The sequence below is a fragment of the Argentina anserina genome, chromosome 1 (genome assembly GCF_933775445.1).
Source record: "Argentina anserina chromosome 1, drPotAnse1.1, whole genome shotgun sequence".
NCBI lineage: Eukaryota > Viridiplantae > Streptophyta > Magnoliopsida > Rosales > Rosaceae > Argentina > Argentina anserina.
The window spans coordinates 5,021,833-5,040,745 of record NC_065872.1 but is presented as its reverse complement, the minus strand read 5'-3'; the positions used below and the strand labels follow the sequence as shown (position 1 = coordinate 5,040,745).

General features: G+C 36.7%; 1 protein-coding gene and 1 pseudogene across 1 annotated transcript; both read right to left on the bottom strand.

Moving 5' to 3' along the window:
* Positions 1-42: 42 nt before the first annotated feature.
* LOC126787201 (putative F-box protein At1g65770) lies at positions 43-2,078 on the bottom strand. Its single transcript, XM_050513122.1, has 2 exons — positions 781-2,078; positions 43-408 (listed from the first exon to the last, which is right to left on the bottom strand). Exon 1 carries the CDS (start codon positions 2,015-2,017, stop codon positions 803-805), a length of 1,215 nt encoding a protein of 404 aa, XP_050369079.1. The 5' UTR covers positions 2,018-2,078; the 3' UTR covers positions 43-408; positions 781-802.
* Positions 2,079-8,320: 6,242 nt separating this feature from the next.
* On the bottom strand, positions 8,321-13,773 carry LOC126794703 (GDSL esterase/lipase At5g55050-like; annotated as a pseudogene).
* Positions 13,774-18,913: the final 5,140 nt, after the last annotated feature.

Here is an 18,913-nt window from a genome sequence, read left to right as displayed (position 1 = left end):
CATTATGAAGGTTTGAAATGATCCAAAGAGGCCATTATAAGAAGCTCACAAATTATCATCAAAGTAAATGATATTACTCGTGTAATTTACGTACAAGTTCATTAAAGACACACCATCTTATATAATCTGTATGTATGGTTCCTAACATTAAGTTCATCAACAAACTACACTCATAATCTGTATGTATATATCCTAACATTAACTACCGTAATATTTTAAGCTAGTTTACACAACTGTAGAGTTCTAACATTAATTAACCACACTCGCAAACACTGGAACAATTAACTAGCATAATATTTTATACTAGTTTACAGAAGAACTGGTACCAGGTCATTCTTCATGAGGATTGGATAGTCCACCATCTCCAAGAAATGCAAATCAAATGGTCTTAACCTGTAACCATCTTCCCTGGAATCACGTTAAGATAGAATAAATACCAAAAGAAATCGTTCTTTTTATTGAAATGAAAAGTTTGGAATAATACACAACAGCAAAATACCTTGGTTCGGAAGGAAGAAAGGGAAGAATTTAACAGTGAATGTTAGTCCAGTCCAACAAACACAATCTACTTACAAGTTCAGAAGTATTAAGGTTCTTAACTTAGATCCTGCAATGTACTACTACTACATGCGCAAGTCAAGAGAATGTAATCCGTCTAGAATACTAAGGTTGTTCAGAGACGTATTCGATAGATAATGTACATTAGGGGCAAACATTTCAAGACCAAGTAAATAATCATTAAAACTCTACGGAATTAACAGGACAATATTTCACACTCACATTCAGAACATGCAGACAAACTTCAATCATGGCTGAGCCAACTTGAAGGTGGTTGGACCATGTGAGTGTGAGGGCGCGACGATGCTAGGCTGCTAATCCTACCATCTTCTAAATTGAACACACGGCTGTAGAAGACCCTTCCAGTAGTTAAGGCACCTTCAGTAAAGAAAATGCAATTCCCCTTCACTCCACCAAACTCTCTGGCGGACACGGAGAACGATCCATCACTACTCAGAATAAAGATGTCATCTCCCAAGTCCTTCACATCGACCCATCTACCCCATTCTTGATCCAGCTTATAAACTTTAAAACCAATTGCCTCTCCATATTGCTGAATACGACCATGGTGCCAAAGAAGCAACTCATTATCCTGATTCGGATTCTGGGGTGATACGCTATTGTCACCTTGAGTCAGTTTTTCCAAAAACTGATCAACCACATAAAGATCACCGCCAGACTCCACCAAATACTTCCTCTCCCCAAACCCACACAGCGGAGGCGAAAACTGAATCATCTGCAACTGAATCACCTGGAGACCAGAACTAATCCACGAAATCGTGCCCCATTTATCAACAACATAACACTGACCCTTATAAACAATAATATCATCATAGTGATCATTTTGCTCATCCACACGAGTCAATTTCTTGTCCCCAAATCTCACAAACCCTATCTTCCCTCCATCATATATCATAAAAATCGCGAAAACATCGCTAAATTCCAAAACCTCACAAGGCACTACCACCAATCTGCTTATAGACTTCACTCTAACATTGTTCTTCCCAAACTTGAGCACGTAAGATTTTTGCAACTCCACAACTCGAAACTCCAACAAACTAAACATCTTTGGTGCGCTACCGGAGGACAATTTCAGTGGCCGGAGCGGGGAGCAGGTCACCGGATGAAGTAGCCGCATTTTGCCGGAACTGAGATCCTCCTCCAGCTTCATCAGCCACGGCTCCGACCGAGAAGAACCGTCCCGGTTGTTGTCGGCGATCGGCTCCATGCGGTAGATTGTGCTCTGGAAAACGAGAGCTTGGTTTTTGGGGTTGGCGGCGCCGGGAGAAAACCTGAGGGGAAGAGGCGGAGGAGGTGGGGGTCGCTGGAAAGGAGGGCGGGAGGAGCGCCATGTGGAGCAGACGCTGCGGAATCGGAGGATGTCGATGCGGTTGTGGAGGAATTTTCCGACGATGGGCCAGAGCTCCTCGGGAAGATCGGACCAGTTCACGGTGGCCATTGTAGACTTTGCCAATTGGCCAAGAGTGAGCCGGTCAAGAAGAAGCTGCGGAATTTAAGATCGTAAAGGAATTTAAGATTGTGAAGGGAAATTTAAGAGGTTGACTGTTGACAAAAAAGGTCATAATGATGAGGCCGAAAGGTCCAGAGGCTTCAACCCATACGCAACCTAGGAAGACCCAACTACATGGCCCAATCTGAAAGAGAATTAACATTTGGTCATTTGGTGTATGTTACTGTGTGTTAATAGCTATAATGAGCGTGTTAATAGCACCATCTTTTTATTCATCTAAAGATTCGGTTTAAGGGACACATTATTTTACACAATTTTTTACACTTCTCTTTAACCCTTAGATTTAATTGTATTCAATGGTTATGATTAACTTTTCCCATGATGTGGAAATGACATGCACTTAATATGTTAAACCCAATGAAAATAAAAATCAGAAAAGTTAAAACTTCAAAAAGAACGCGGAACTTGATGCTACAATGTCTTCTTCAAGAAAAGAGGAGAACAACTAAACCCTAATTAGCTATTAATTATGAGATTCTCAAGAAAACGTGCTAGCGCCTAGCGGCATGGAAACTTAATCAATTGATAGTATTGCAACTTCAAGCCCAAAAACTTGATTTGTACTAGATACAAGTCATAGAACGAAGGTGTAACATTATTTGTTTTGTGATAGATTAATTACTTCTAGTCAGAGGTAAGAATTTGTTCTATGATTTTAGCTCTCATAACACAATCAAATGCGAACAAGTTTTCTGGGTTAAACCCCATCAAACATGAACATAACTAATTTAGCCCCAAACTGAGAGTTTCAAGCCCTAGTTCTTTAATTAATTAATGGACATTCTTCTTCATCACTTGATTAAATTTGCTTTTTTATTGCAATACTATCAATTAATTAATGGAAACTTAATCAATTGATAGTATTGCAACTTCAAGCCCAAAAACTTGATTTGTACTAGATACAAGTCATAGAACGAAGGTGTAACATTATTTGTTTTGTGATAGATTAATTACTTCTAGTCAGAGGTAAGAATTTGTTCTATGATTTTAGCTCTCATAACACAATCAAATGCGAACAAGTTTTCTGGGTTAAACCCCATCAAACATGAACCTAACTAATTTAGCCCCAAACTGAGAGTTTCAAGCCCTAGTTCTTTAATTAATTAATGGACATTCTTCTTCATCACTTGATTAAATTTGCTTTTTTATTGCACCCAAATACAAATCTTCCCCTTGTCTTTATTTTCCGTTTTCACAAGAACACAAATTTTGTTCTTGTTATTGAAATTTTTATTTTGATTATGTTTTAAAATATTTAATTTAATATTTTTATAATTTAATAAAAAATTAATTCCATATCATTTCCACATCATGAGGAAAGTTGATCAAGACCATTGAATACAATTAAATCTCTAAGGGTTAAAAAAAAAAGTGTAAAAATTTGTGTATAATAATGTGTCCATTGAACTGGACCCTTCACCTAAACACAGCTTATAACCAGTGAGCTATTTGGCTATCATTCAGAAGTGGTAAGAGCACCGTTATCTAAAAAATATGATATTAGGTTATGGGCACGGTTCGAGTCATTACAAATGGTAGTTTTACGTGTAACCCTTTGATCTTTTTAAGTTTTAACACAAGAAAAAAAATAGTGAGCTACTGGCAGATTTTATTTGATGACTTGCTTATAGATAGGAAAATGACGTGATCGAAAATATCCCTGGTGGATTTTAACAGTACCAAAACTATTTTTTGATACAACAAACAAGTTGAAAGCACAAAATTCCTTGTAATTGCATGAATGATTAAATAATTGTGACACCCTATACTATAAGTGTAAAAACAGTTTTGTCCTTCTACTTTCAAATTTAATTTGTATATCCTTTAACTCTTATTTTTTAATAATTTTGTCCTTCTACTTTCAAATTAAATCTGTATATTCTTTAACTCTTATTTTTTAACAGTTTTTTCCTTCTTTTTTTAACAGTTTAGTCAATTCTAGTTTACCGTCAAAAAATGCCGTTAAGCCGTTAAAATGCCTAGAATACCCCCAATTCAAATCAGATTTTTTTTCTTTCTTTTCTTATGCCTTTTTATTTTCTCTTTTGGTTTTTCTTGTTTTTAAATTTAATTCATCATATGTGTTATCAAATATATATAATTGTAATCAACAAAAATTATCAAATTAATTGTAAACAAGAGGAGAATTAATGACAATTGCTTAACATCAAGTTGGAAATAAATAATTTGAAACTATTTTTGCATCAAAGTATGGATATGATAGTAGAAGTCTTTTTTGTCTTAGCATTATAGAAAATAATCAAAATATGTTTGTAGAGCATCATAATAAAAATGAAGTTTCTAATTGGATTTGAGTACTGTAACGACCCTAAAATTTCAAGCTTAAAAACTCAAAATTTCAAAGTCGAGAAACACTAAAACAAATCTCAATATTCGAAATCGTTTTAAATGCACATCGGATCATTACTGAGTTCTCAATACAACTCAGAAAACCAATTATTACAACCCAAATTTATAATTCAACATTACATAAGATGGAAATGTAATAATCCTCACAATCACTCACAAAACTCACAAATAAATCCACACCAATTCTCACACACAAATCTACGCTAGAAACCTCACCACAAGCAAGATACGAACGACTTCGAGTCTCCGGAATCGTCACTCAATCTCCACTAATCAACACCTGCAGAATTATCCCCTACACCATCGAATTGGTGCACCAGGATTGTAAACACAAACCCGGTAAGCTTATAGCTCGTATGAGTAAAATGAAATATAACTCGCATATCAAATATACGAAATTCCACAAATCAACAAATATAAATGCACTCATTAGTTAATGGACGGCCCATCTGGTTGTCCCAAAAACATATGAAAATAAAATGCTCATGAGAAATCGGGAACCCTTCTGGTTACCCAAATACATTTATAATACAGGTACAAATGAACGCTGGTACACATCTGTTACCCCTCACGTAGTACACCGCAGACATTGGGCAACCACCCGCTACCCAATATCAAAACAATATGAGTACTCATGAGCAGATAACCACCCGTTACCTCACATGCAGTACTCCGGCAGACAGACTAGAGCTCTAACTGTATCGTAACTTTCGCCTGGCCAAAGGCTAGGTTCCGACTTGCCAAACACGTACAATAATCTCACATCATATTGTACAAAAATCAAGTCCGAAGACAAATCAACATTTTAACAATCCCCATGTTAAAACTCAAGTACAATAATCTCACATCATATTGTACAAATCAATATCACATGCTCGATAAAATCTTGTCATCGAAATGACATTATCACAATAAAATCATAACAGTACATTATATAGCAAACTATATATATATATGTACTTATTTACCATTCATACAATATATATAATCCACTATATCATATACATATCATAATTCATAAACACATCCGAAGATAAAACATTTAACAAACACCATATTAAAATCACGTACAATAATCACAACTCATATGGTACAAATTAAATCACATGCTTGTCATATAATTCTCGTCATCGAAATGACTAATTCCAATGAATTCATAACAGTATGTAATATAGCAAAATATATATAAGTACTTATTTACCATTTATACAAACATATATATTCCACTATATCATATACATGTCGCATTTCAATATATAAAAACTCTTGCAAAAATCTTGAATTCACCGCAAGGGTAGATTCGTAAATATGTGAGATTTTACTCACCTTATCAACTCGAGCGTAACTCCACAAATTCCGAAGAAAATTCGTTTCCTTGATTTATCGATCACCTTGAAAAGATAAGAAAAGAATTTAGAAACGTTTCGTAAACCTTTAAATGCCGTAACAGTAATAATCTGTCATTGTTCAGCAATTTCTGATTTTACGAATTACTGTTCAATGATTACTATTCACCGTATACTATTCACGTATTTACTATTCATGTATTACTGTACAAATACTTATTCATTACATATTCTTGTACGAGTACATACTGCTTATGTATTTCTGTACGTATAAATACTATTCAAAAGTACATACTGTCTCAGTAAATATTAATTACTGATTTACCCTTCCGAAATTAATTTTTACATTTACTGAAAGTAATTTATATTTACATATACCGTACGTAAATAAAATTTACAATTACTGTGCGTAAATCACATTTTTAAATTCACCGTCTGTAAAAATAAATTACAAATTTACCCTTCGAGAACACTGTTCACGCGCCGCCGCACGTGGCGGCGCGTGGGGTACACGCGCCACTCGCCGGCGACCGCGCGTGGGGCCCACGCACCGAGCCTAGGGCCGGCGCGTAGCACGCCACCGCCACCCCATTTCTCTCCTTTTCTTCCTCCTCTTCCTCCCCACGGCCTCACGCCGCCCCTAGACCCCTCCACACTCCCACACGCGCCGCCTAAGGCGGCGGTGTTCATAATCCTCCGATCCCTACAAATCCAAACCAAATCCTCCAAAAATCATCAACAATCCATCACAACAATCACACAAGGTTAATCCTTACCTCAATCAATGTTTTGGACTGTCGGATTCATCGGAGGAGTTCCAAAAATCGCCATGAGGGCTCGGGTTCGAGGGGAGATGATCGCTGGCGTCGCTGCTCGAGGTGAGTCTCCCCGTGGGTTGATTCGTGTCGTGGAGGAGGAGGGCGAGCTCGTGGTGGTGGCGCCGAGGTCCTGCGATGCCGGCCACGTAGAAATCGACGAACCCGAGGTCGAGCTCCGTCGGCGCTTCTCGATCCCCGCTCGGGGTGCGTCGCCACTACCACCGGTCGCTGCGTCGTGGTCGCGCGGTCTCAGTGACACCAGCGGTGTCAAGCACGGAGGCGGGTGGAGAGAGATCGTCGGCTTGGAAGGAGAGGGTCGGGGAGAGAGAGTCGCGAGGGGGGAGAAAGAGTCGCGAGGGAGGCGCAGGTGATGGTTTCCAGAAATGGAAACCCTAATCCCTAAATTTTCCTATTTATACTAGTTTCCAAAATCGGAAACGAACTTCCGACGTTAATAACTTTCACCTCCGACGTCTGATTTGAACGTGTCACATGTCCATGCACTCGTATCGACGAGCTCTACGACTTTCGTGAAGAAAGTTTTTCACAAACGATCGACGGAGTAAAAGTCGATATATACATTGCGGAAACGTAACCTTTTTACTAACTAAACGTTTCGAAACGTTTCCGTTCGAGCTATTACAAGTACTGACATAAATTAAAAGTCGATATTTACAAAACATTGTGGAAACGTAACGTTTTTACTAACTAAACATTTGAGTTTTTACTAAACGTCTTATTCGTAAATTTTGCATGCAATTCAAATTTCATTTTAATGAATTTCACCACTCAACATAAATTAAACAATCCAAACATCGTTCCGAAAAAATCGGGTTATTACAAGTACTGACACTCACATGTCAATTTAGGTATTATCCAATTGATTATAAGATGTTTACAATTAATTTGATAATTTGTGTTGATTACAATTATATATATTTGATAGCACATATGATGAATGAAATTTAAAAACAAGAAAAATAAAAAGAAAGACCAAAAGAGAAAATAAAAAATGCATAAGAAAAAAAGAAAAAAAATATGATTTGAATTAGGGGGTATTCTAGATTTTTTAACGGTTAACTAACGGAATGGACAAAACTGTTAAAAATAAAAGTTAAAGGATATACAGATTAAATTTGAAAGTAGAAGGACAAAACTGTTTTTACACCTAAAGTATAGCGTGTCACAAGTATTTAATCCTTGCAAGAACATATTCGCCAATCCAATAAGGGTGGTTTGATACTCATACAACTTGAGGCGTCTGATTTCAATCCAATTTAACTTGGATCAAAACAAAATAAAAGCATCAAAACATATTCTGAGTAATTTGTTTTTTGATAAGAAGTGAAAAGTAAAGGATTGTAGAAAGTATTATCTCTTTTACTTTCATTCAATTTCGACATGTCTATCGCCAAGGAAATGGTGTAGTCAATCAGCTTGTTCACCTTGCTAGTGGTCAGAGATTAGACCGTATTTGGTGGGAAGAAAACCCTGTTATTATTCAGATATTCTCCTTGAGGATGTTTTAGAAAATTGTAGGGATTTAGGCACTACCCTTTATCTCTTATTATTATCAATAATATGATAGAAGCTCCCGGCCAGTTAATTGGATTTCTTTCATTCTTACAAAAAAAGAAGTGAAAAGTAAACTATACGTTGGGAACCCTTAAAACTTATGTATTATTGTTGAGTAACGTTTATAGCCACCAACTGACGAATCTTGTTCCTCCACCATAAAGGGTAAGGGCTGCTAACTCGGAAGCGAATTCAGTAGATGAAACAGATCCCAGAACAAAACCTCGCGCCGATTCGGACAAAGATTGGGATTGAGGAAGAAGAAGCAAGGTAACTCTCCATTTAACTTTCCTAAACCACAGCAGGCTGATGTGTCCTTGAAGCCTAGGTGTATGATCAAGAAATAGAATGTCGATCATCAGTAAGGTGCTGATTTACGTACACAGTAGTGAAAATTGATTGCATACTAACATCAAATATTAGGGTTTCTTACCAAATGCTAATTGGTCTTCAAGCATACTCATAGTCATTTCATAAGCATTTCCAAGCGAGTACTTGAATCCTTTCAACTCTGAGCTCAGTTTACGTAGGACATCCTCATTATGTGCAAGAAATGTTAAGGCAAGATTGTTTAGTTCCTCTACACGAACTCTAGAGTCATTTGATTTTGGTCCAACACGTGCAGAGCTAGCAGGACAGCATCCAATTGGAGGAACACTTATAATTCCGAATTTTCTAGCTCCCAGATTGTATAGCTCCTACAAAATTACGTGCATATAGAAAAATTGTGAGTGTCGAATAATGGTTTGATCGATGTTAACGCCATATATATATATGATTCGATGTCTTCATCAACGTACGTTGTAATACTTAACAGATTTATATAGGGTTTAAGGGAGAAGGGAGATAATTCAAACACACGTACTTTCAAATGGGCTACGGTACTTGAATTTAAGATTTTCCAAGTACTCAACCTTAGACAAGGTAGTGATATTAGGAAGAAAAAAAAAAGAGGCTAAATCGAACAGGTCATTGCTTCCAATACTAATAACGAACAGAGACTTGGAAAAGTGAAAACATTAACTCAGTTCCCCCAAGACCAATTAGTTCTGTGATATTTCCACGAACAGTCGCAAATTGACTAACCTGTTCTTCCAGTGGCACGACTTGTACCTTCAAAAAAGTATGTTCATAATGGATACTTTGCCAACAAATAATTTTATGAAATCAAGCAAACTTGATTATCTTCTGTGAGCTGAAACAATTTCAATCAAACTTGAGATAGTATGTATCTATATAACTGTATATATATACTCATTGGTGCTTACAAAGTTTTTTTTCCTGTTTGGTTGAAAATGCCGGATCCTCCGGATGCAAAATTAACTCCCTGCAGTATATCACGTTTGAATGCATGTGATTGATGTTTTAGAGAGTACAAGAAAGGTTGTGGACTTCTCTGATACCCAAATAGTTATGCTGCAAATAGTGTAGAACCATGCAATTCAAGCGTACACGATCGATCGAAGAAGGGAATTAAATAAAAGGACTGTAATACTAATGAAATAAATTACTGATCAACCGATCAAAAACTAATGCATGCATGAAATAATTAATGTTCGTCAGCCACCAATATAATTAAGCTTAATTGGTTGAGCCATCAAGAGATATATTACGTCATTGATTTGCATGCATGCTTATAATTTGTTCAGGAACTTGAGGTATGTTTATATCCAACAAGGTCATACCAATTTGGTCGGCGTTGGGAGAGAAATCAGCTCTGGAAAGACTATTGGGCAACAATTTGTTGGTACCAACATCCACAGTGGAGTCTCCAAATATGTAACTAGCTGCAAGTTTAGGAAGCACCTGATCATCTGTGTGAGCAACCGTTACGAGTACGAACAGACAACTATGAAAGAGAACAAAGAAAAAATATGATGAAACGCAGCGCCATAAATCAGCTACCCTTGCCATATTAACCCGATAAGAAACGGTTTTGCCGGCAAAGGGCTCTAATTTCCATTACCTCATACGATCACGGACCACCAGTTGAAGTGAGAGCTTATTTATCAGTGAAGTTCCAAAAAAGAATACACCAGGCCGGTGACGGCTACTATGATGTATGTTGTCACAGTCCCAACCTCTGTATTAACAAAGAATTTGATCTTTTGTGGCGGATTCACCTAGCGAATACTTGTGTACACGTGTATGTTGTATATATAATGTGAGTAGGCATGCATGCTTGCTTGCTTCAGAGATCCTATTACAACAGTTTATATATTGACAGTTTATGAGTTAAATTCTAGAATAAACGAATTCTTGCGATCGAGTAAGAATTAAGCAATTAAGCTCGAATTTGATTGGCTAATATATGAGGCGTAGTTGAGTACGTGCTCTCACCATCATTCAATTTTTGATTGAAACAGTTTGACTTTTTTTTTTTGATCAAGTTAATGGAAGTTAAACAATTGCGGTTTGCGGATTTGATTGGCATGAGAAGAAATTATAACTTTGAGCTAGGTCCTCAGTCCTCACCATTAGTAACTAAGCAAGTAAGCATGATCTGCACATGAAGATTGAAGAAGATTGAGAAAAACCAAAAAAATCGAAGAACTACCGAGCAAAATGGCAATTCATAATTGATTATTCTTACAATACATTGATATCAAACATAGGGTAGTCTTCAATATCCAAGCATAGATCGATCACCTTATAACAAGAAAAAAAACATTGACATCAACTAATTTTAGTACAGCTAGAAATGAGAGTTCAATATGACATACTCATGGTATTGCTGGCTGTGAATTCGGACCGGAATAGTAGACTTGTTTTATAACTTTTATTCTTCTCAAGGGTGGAGTACGTTGATATCAAACATCAATTGCCACCAACTGACTGAAGTTCATCGGTGTGATCATATATCTTGTTCCTACTTCATAAAGTGTTCGTGCTGCTAATCCGTTGCAAACTCAGTTGGATGATACAAGTCCCGGAATAAGAATTCATGCCGACTTGGACAGAGGTTGGGGTTGAAATATATAACGCATGCATGGTTGTTCTCCATTCAACCTCCCGCTTCCGCAGCAGGCTGATTGAACGTCCTTAAACCCTAGCATATTGAGAAGTGCGATATCCATATTTGTCGATCAGTGTGGTCACAATATATATAATCTCAATAGTAACGAGATATATATATATATATATTCAAATTTAATTTTATATCGCACCTCAGATATTAAGTCAAAATGAATTTGATGCTTACCAAAGCATACTATGATACTCATGGTAATTTTTCCAAGTGAATACTTCATCCCTTTCAAATCCGAGCTCAATTTTTTCAAGACATCCTGAGCTTTTATGAAAAACGTTTGAGCTAGATCGTTTAATTCCTTCACACAAAACCTAGGATCGACATTTAGTTGAACACGAGCATGTGGACAACATCCAATAGGAGGAACACTAATAATACCGAATTTCGGAGCTCCCAGCTTGTATAAAAGCTGAGATTGAGTGATAGATACAAAATGTCTTCACTACATGAATTAAGCTGCTGATGCAAAGTTTACTTCCTTCAGTATATCCCTTTTAAAGGTAGACATATGACTCACATCATACAAGAAAGGTGGAGGACTTTTCTGGCATATCCAAATAGTCTCACTGCAACATGCAGCAAGCCAGGAACCAAAATCATCAATCAGAATATAAATTAAAATTTTGCATAATTAGTTCTACTGCTAGCTAGGTATACCATGCATTTTATTCAAATTGTATCCGCAATATTGCTTCATGTCAAACGTTCTTCATTAAAAAGAAATCAAAGTTAATTACTCTCCTAAACGATGTATATATATATATATATAAACTGATATATATATATATATATATATATAGGTCATCCATGCATGCATGATCTCTATATGACTATATACATATATATATATATATACATATACAGTCTCTATCCAGAGTGAAGTTCCAATTTTAGCACACTTTTCGGTCAAATGTTTTCAGCATAAATGATTCAATATTTAGGTATGCCATTCAAGATCATCTCTATAAAATTTCATCTAATTCGGACATCGTTAAGGTATTGAAATTAGATTAAATCAATGAATGAATTAAAACTGTTCAACGTGAACCGTTCGTGTAAATCTCAATTTTGAAAACTCAAACAATTGTCAAATTAGATGAAACTTTGTGGAGATGATCTTGAATAACATACCTAAATATTGAATCACTTATGGTGAAAAAATTTAATCAAAAAGTGTGCCAAAATTGGAACTTCACTCTGTAATTTCAGAGTGAAACTTCACTCTGGATAAAGACTGTATATATATATATATATATGTGATATACGGAATACTATAGGCTATATATTTTATGACGGTCGTACCGATTTGGTCAGCGCTGTTAAGGCCATTGCTGAACCTCCCAGTAGGCACAGAATAAGGAAAATCAATCCCATTGGGGGAGAAATCAGCCCTAGCTCCACTTTGGAGCAACAAGATATTGGTGCCGACATCCACAGTTGAGTCTCCAAATGAAAATGGCCGCAGGAGGAGCTATCTCAGTTGCACTAAGCACAGATAACAAACAAAATGTAAAACAAAGCATCGTCAGCTTCCACTTTTCCATGATGCACTAGGAGTAGGGCTGCTCAAATTGCTTTTTCCGGCAAAGGTTCCGATTCTCACAACCTTTTCTCTGTATGAGGGTGATGATGAACTAAGTATTGTAATTGCTCATTTATATTACGGGAGGTCTCGAAAGTTAACAAATAGGTATTCTTTACCCACTTTTTTGTTTCGTGGGTATAGCCCAATTGCCCACAAATTTATGCCTCTATTACTCTTTCCCACGTTGCAGTGACATAATCTGTGTTCTTTCGGACTACTCGCGTGGCCATTGCCAATTTTCTCACACAGTTGCTGCATTCGTGAGATATGGGACCCACCCCATCTTTTGATTATCTAAAATCTTTTTTGTTTTGTGGGTTGATCAACACTGTTCATTAAAACGGGTCCACTCACAACTTGTATTATGCATTCAATGGTTTAATCCCGTATTTAGTATTCTACTTTTATCTTTCACCCCTTTAAGTAACTACTTAAGCAGTAAAACAAAATTTTCACTTTTACAAGTAACTTAATTTTATAATATTTGTTTTCCTGAATATTCTTTTTCATTAAAATTATTTACATATTTAGTTCTCATATGCTACTTTTCAACCTGTCATGCAGAACCAATTTTCACAATCAAACATTAAACAAAACACAAATATTCATAAAAACCAATATATATAGATAAAGTCTTTAACATGTGTTTTTGATTACATCTCCAGTTGATCACAAAAAGATCATCACAAAAAGATCAAAGATTCATCCAGCAAAAATGCAGCTGGTCATCATGTCTCGCATATTCATACTCATGTCTAAGCTAGATCTATTTCATTCACCTGGTCATCTTCCAATTGTGACAAGTTGGGAACTCTATGAAAATCTTTGAACAATGAAGAAATTTGTTCTATGCTGCAACTTGTCTTTGTCCCCAGTCTGGAATTATTTGATCCTTGCAGCCTCATAATTTGAGCTTGTTGCTTCTGAATCATCACTTCCAGTAGTTGCATCCAATTCATGAATGCACCTACTTAGAGCCGCGCCCCCCATTTGCCTTATTCTGATGATTATAATTGGAAAACATATGAGTTCATGAATACAAGCCTCTATAATTGTCCAAACATTTAGTATGACAGTTGAATAGCCTTTTACAGGTGATATGGAAGACATATTTGTAAACATACCAATAATAAAATGAACGACATCATTATTAATGCATTCACATACTTGATATAACCACATGAATTTGTGTGCAAGGTCATATAATTATCTTTACGCTAAATACCGTTAGGTACAACTATACAATTGACCAATTTGAAAATAAATAAGAGAATAAGGTAAGTTTAAGCACCCTGAGACATTGTTTGGCTGATATAATGGATATGATAATGCTTCATTCTCAAATACATACTTAAAGTTATTAAATTGTGTATGTGTAGTCAAATTGAAGTATCAATGTATCGTGTAGTCATATCTATATATTAGAATTTATGGTGCATCATCAATTCATATAGATTAACCACCTTTATAAATTTCACTTATATATTTATGCCTCAGCTACGCATAAGCCTCAATTCACACACGGAAAGATGCCTACTTGGCCACCTAGTTTCTCAAGCTCTCAACATCTTCGCAACTGCCCTCAACTTCTATGCAGCTATATGTGTACCTGTAAAAATGTGGGACAATAAATTGGTAAAAATTTTGTAGCAAGAGACAAGTTGTTAACCAACTAGTTTACAATTTCAAGTTGTTACCTTCCACATGTCCGATGATTTTGCAAGAGTACAACTCAGGATACCTTAGCGTTTAGATAAACCTATCAATAAACGAGTAAACTACATCAGTATCAATTAAGCAATTCTTAATGGACCACCACGATTGAAATGAGTTGTATACAATATACTAAGTAGGAAGGAAGTGTCATGAAGCTGAGCTCCTATAGTGTGTGACGGATTATGAACAAGAACTTGAGATGTAAATTGAAGCATTGGAGGTAACACATGGATATTTGAATATGAGAAGTTTTTACTCATGTGAGTGGTTTGAGATAATAGTGTCTCCACTGGATGATGAGACAGATGAGTTAACCACAACTCTAGTTCATTAGGTTTGATTTTCCGGAAAGAAAATATATATAGACGAGCCTCCGCAGTCCACTCTTGAATGTGAGAAGTTTACGAGGCATACAAGGAGAACATATTAGAATTTTGCCAAAAAAGCTTAAGCAAGAGGCATATGAAAATCTCGGTATGGCTATCGTCTAGACGCTAGTTACATCAGGTAAAGAATGACTTTTTGAGCAATATGGCCAAGTCTTTCTTATTATTATGTGAAACCATAATGGATTACAAATAATGTGGTGCTGTGAATTCTTAATTCAAACTAAACAACTTTAACATCCACAAATTTTATTAGTCAAGCTTGTACTATCCCCAAATTTAAATGATTTGAGCGGACAAAGTGTTTTACTGGTGTTAAAGACTTTGATGTAGACTTTAACATGCAACATCTTTGATCAATCCAAACTTACTTAATATACCAAATATTAAAATAATAAATGGAAACATAATTATCATAACAAAACATATGTTATATAGGTTCATGGAATCACAGAACATACCATTATGAAGATGAATATCAACTCAAGATCTAAAACCCAAGCGGTGAACCCATAGCAAAAACATTAATCCATCATAGAGCAAGATCTGAAATCGGTACCAAAGCAATTAACAAAATAACGAAAAAAGGCAAAGGTAAAGTACAGTAATTGAAAAACCAAGTGAGCAATGAGATGATTGAGGCATGGATCTAAACAAGAGATAAAAGCATCAAGTCTAAAGTTCGGAAGATGGGATTGGTTGATCAATTAAACATGAGATGATGTAACGACCCTAAAATTTCGAGCCTAAAAACTCAAAATTTCAAAGTCGTTAGAACACCAAAAACAATCTCAAAGAATTTGAAATCATTTAACGTGCACAGCGGATCATCTCTGAGTTCCAAATACAACTCAGTCAAACCGATTATTACAAACCAAATTTATAATTCGACATTTCAATATGATGGAAAATGTAATAATCCTCACAAACTCTCACAAAGCTTACAAATAAATTCACTCAAATTCTCACACAGATCCACGCCAGAAATCTAACCACGAACAGGATACGAACGACTTCGAATCTCCGGAGTCGTCACTCAATCTCCGCTAATCAGTACCTGCGGAATTATCCCCTACACCATTGAATTGGTGCACCGGGATTGTAAACACAAACCCGGTAAGCTTATAGCTCGTATGAGTAAAATGACAATACAGTTCGCATATCAATATATACGAAAAATCACAATCAACAATATAAATGCCCCCATGAGTCAATGGACGGCCCATCTGGTTGTCCCAAAGAAATATGAAATAAAACGCTCATGAGAAATTAAGTAACCCTTCTGGTTACCTAAATGCATTTATAATACGGGTACCAAGAACGCTGGTACACATCTGTTACCCCTCTCGTAATACACCGCTGATATTGGATAGCCACCCGCTACCCAACATCCAAAACAATCTGAGTACTCATGAGTAGATAACCACCCGTTATCTCACATGAAGTACTATGGCTGACAGACTAGAGCTCTAACTGTATCGTAACTTTCGCCCGGCCAAGGCTAGGTTCCGACTTGCCAAACATGTACAATAATCTCACATCATATTGTACTAAATCACGTCCAAAGACAAATTAACTTTTTAACAAACTCAATGTTAAACTCACGTACAATAATCACACATCATATTGTACGTTTCAAAATTATGCTCGATATAATCGCAATAAAACTCATAACAGTATATTATATAGAAAACTATATATATTCGTACTTATTTACCATTTATACAATATATATATAGTTTACTATATCCTATACATGTCATATTTCACAAACACATGCTCAATACACAATTTCTCGTCATTGAAATGACCGTTTCTAATGAATTAATAACAGTACATAACATAATGAACTATATATATATATATATATACTTATTACCATTTATACAGTATATATGTATTCCACTATATTGTATACATGTTCGTAATTCATTACTAAATACCCTTGCAAAATATTGAATCACCGCGAGGGTAGATTCGTAAATACGTGATATTTTACTCACCTTATCGACTCGAGCGTATTTCTGTACGTATAAATATTATATACGTATTTTTATACGTATAAATATTATATACGTATTTCTGTACGTATAAATATTAATACGTATTTTTGTACGTATAAATATTATATACGTATTTCTGTACGTATAAATATTAATACGTATTTTTGTACGTATACGTACTATGTAAATGTAAATACAATCTCAGTAATTAAAATTTACTAATTACCTTTTACAAATTACTTTTTACATTTACTGAAAGTAATTTATATTTACATTTACTGAAGGTAAAATTTAATTGCATTTACCGTAGTAAATAAAAATTACATTTACATTTACCTTACACAGTAAATTACCAAAATACCCTTCTGTCAAAACTGTTCACACCGCCGCACGTGGCGGCGCGTGGGCCCCACGCGCCGAGGCTAACCACGGCACGTATCACGCCACCGCCGCCTCCAAAACCACCCACTTCCTTCCCTCTGCCTTTCCACGGCCTCACACCGTGCCTAGCCCCCTCTACTCGCCCACACGCGCCGCCTAAGGTGGCGGCATCTCTCTCCAAAATCCTCATTCTCCGATCTCCTCAAACATGAATTCAACCACCACAAAAATCACACCCAAACATCTAAACAACCTAATTAGGCTAATCCTCACCTCAATTCGATGATGGAGAGCTCGCCTTGAGCACGGTGATGGCGAGGAGGATCGGCGCTGCGACTTGCAGAGGCTGTGGCGACGTCGGGGGTCCTCACGGGGCGAAACACGTGCTGGCGGGCTGGAGGGTGACTGCCTAGGTCCTTGCGACGTCGATGGACTGGGCGGTGCAGGCCACGGAGAGCTGGAGGTGGCAGATCGGCGAGAGGAATTCGAAGGGGGAAAGAAGGAGAGTCGGGCCGAGAGAGAGAAAGAGAGAGAGAGAGTGAGCGGCGGAAATGAAAGTGTTTCCTGTTATGGAAACCCTAGTTAAAAAAATTTCCTTTTTATACTAGTTTCCAAATCGGAAACTAACTTCCGACGTGAATAACTTTTACGTACGATGTCCGTTTCGAATGCGTCACATACTCACGAACTCGTATCGACGAGCTCTACAAGTTTCATGAAGAAAGTTTTCGCAACCGAGTGACGGAATAAAAGTCGGTAAAATCGTTCGGAAACGTAACGTTTTTCGAATAATCGTTCCTAAAACGTTTCCGTTTTTCGTTTCAAAGTATCGCAACCATCACATTCGTTTTTAAAACAAACTTCACAACTTAAAAGAATTTAAATTGAAGCAAATATTATTTTGAAATTTAGGGTTATTACAGATGAAGTATGTTACCTATATTCAAATTTGCATTTAAGATCTGAGACAAAATGAAGATAGATAAATTATGAGGATGACATGGGTGAGAGAATGTTAAAGGAGAGTTTGGGCAATGTTTTATGGATTTCTCAAGAACAGAGGAAAAACTACAAGAAGATAGTTGAAGCAACTCTTGTACTGACCTGGACTAGTAGATCTTGGTCGAGACGACGACGACGGAGAGCGTTTCCATCCTAGCTCCCGGATCGCCTGGCCCATAATCTCCTCAGCGCGGCCGCTCGGGTAGACCTCGGCGTTATCGAAGAAGTTGACGCCGTGCTCGCGACAACATTGACTTGGCCTCCTTCGCGTCCAGCTGGTTCCCGAAGCTCACCCACGCGTCGTACGAGAGCTGGCTCACCTTCAGCCCCGACCGGCCCAGGCTGTTGTACTGCATGCTTGATGACGTCATCGAACCAGAGAGACGGACCGAAGTCACCGAACTGAACTGAAGTAAACAGAACTGGTTGGGTGGGTTTTTTAAGGTTTCTAAGGAAGAAGAGAGACGTGTAGATCTAATGTTTTACGGAGCAGAGATGAGAGATAAGGAAGAAAGGGTAAAGTGATATAAGCCGATATGTTAAGTATTTAGGTGTTTTATCAATTTTTATTTCGTTGGTATTCAAGTATGATTACGTGTATTGAAGTCTGG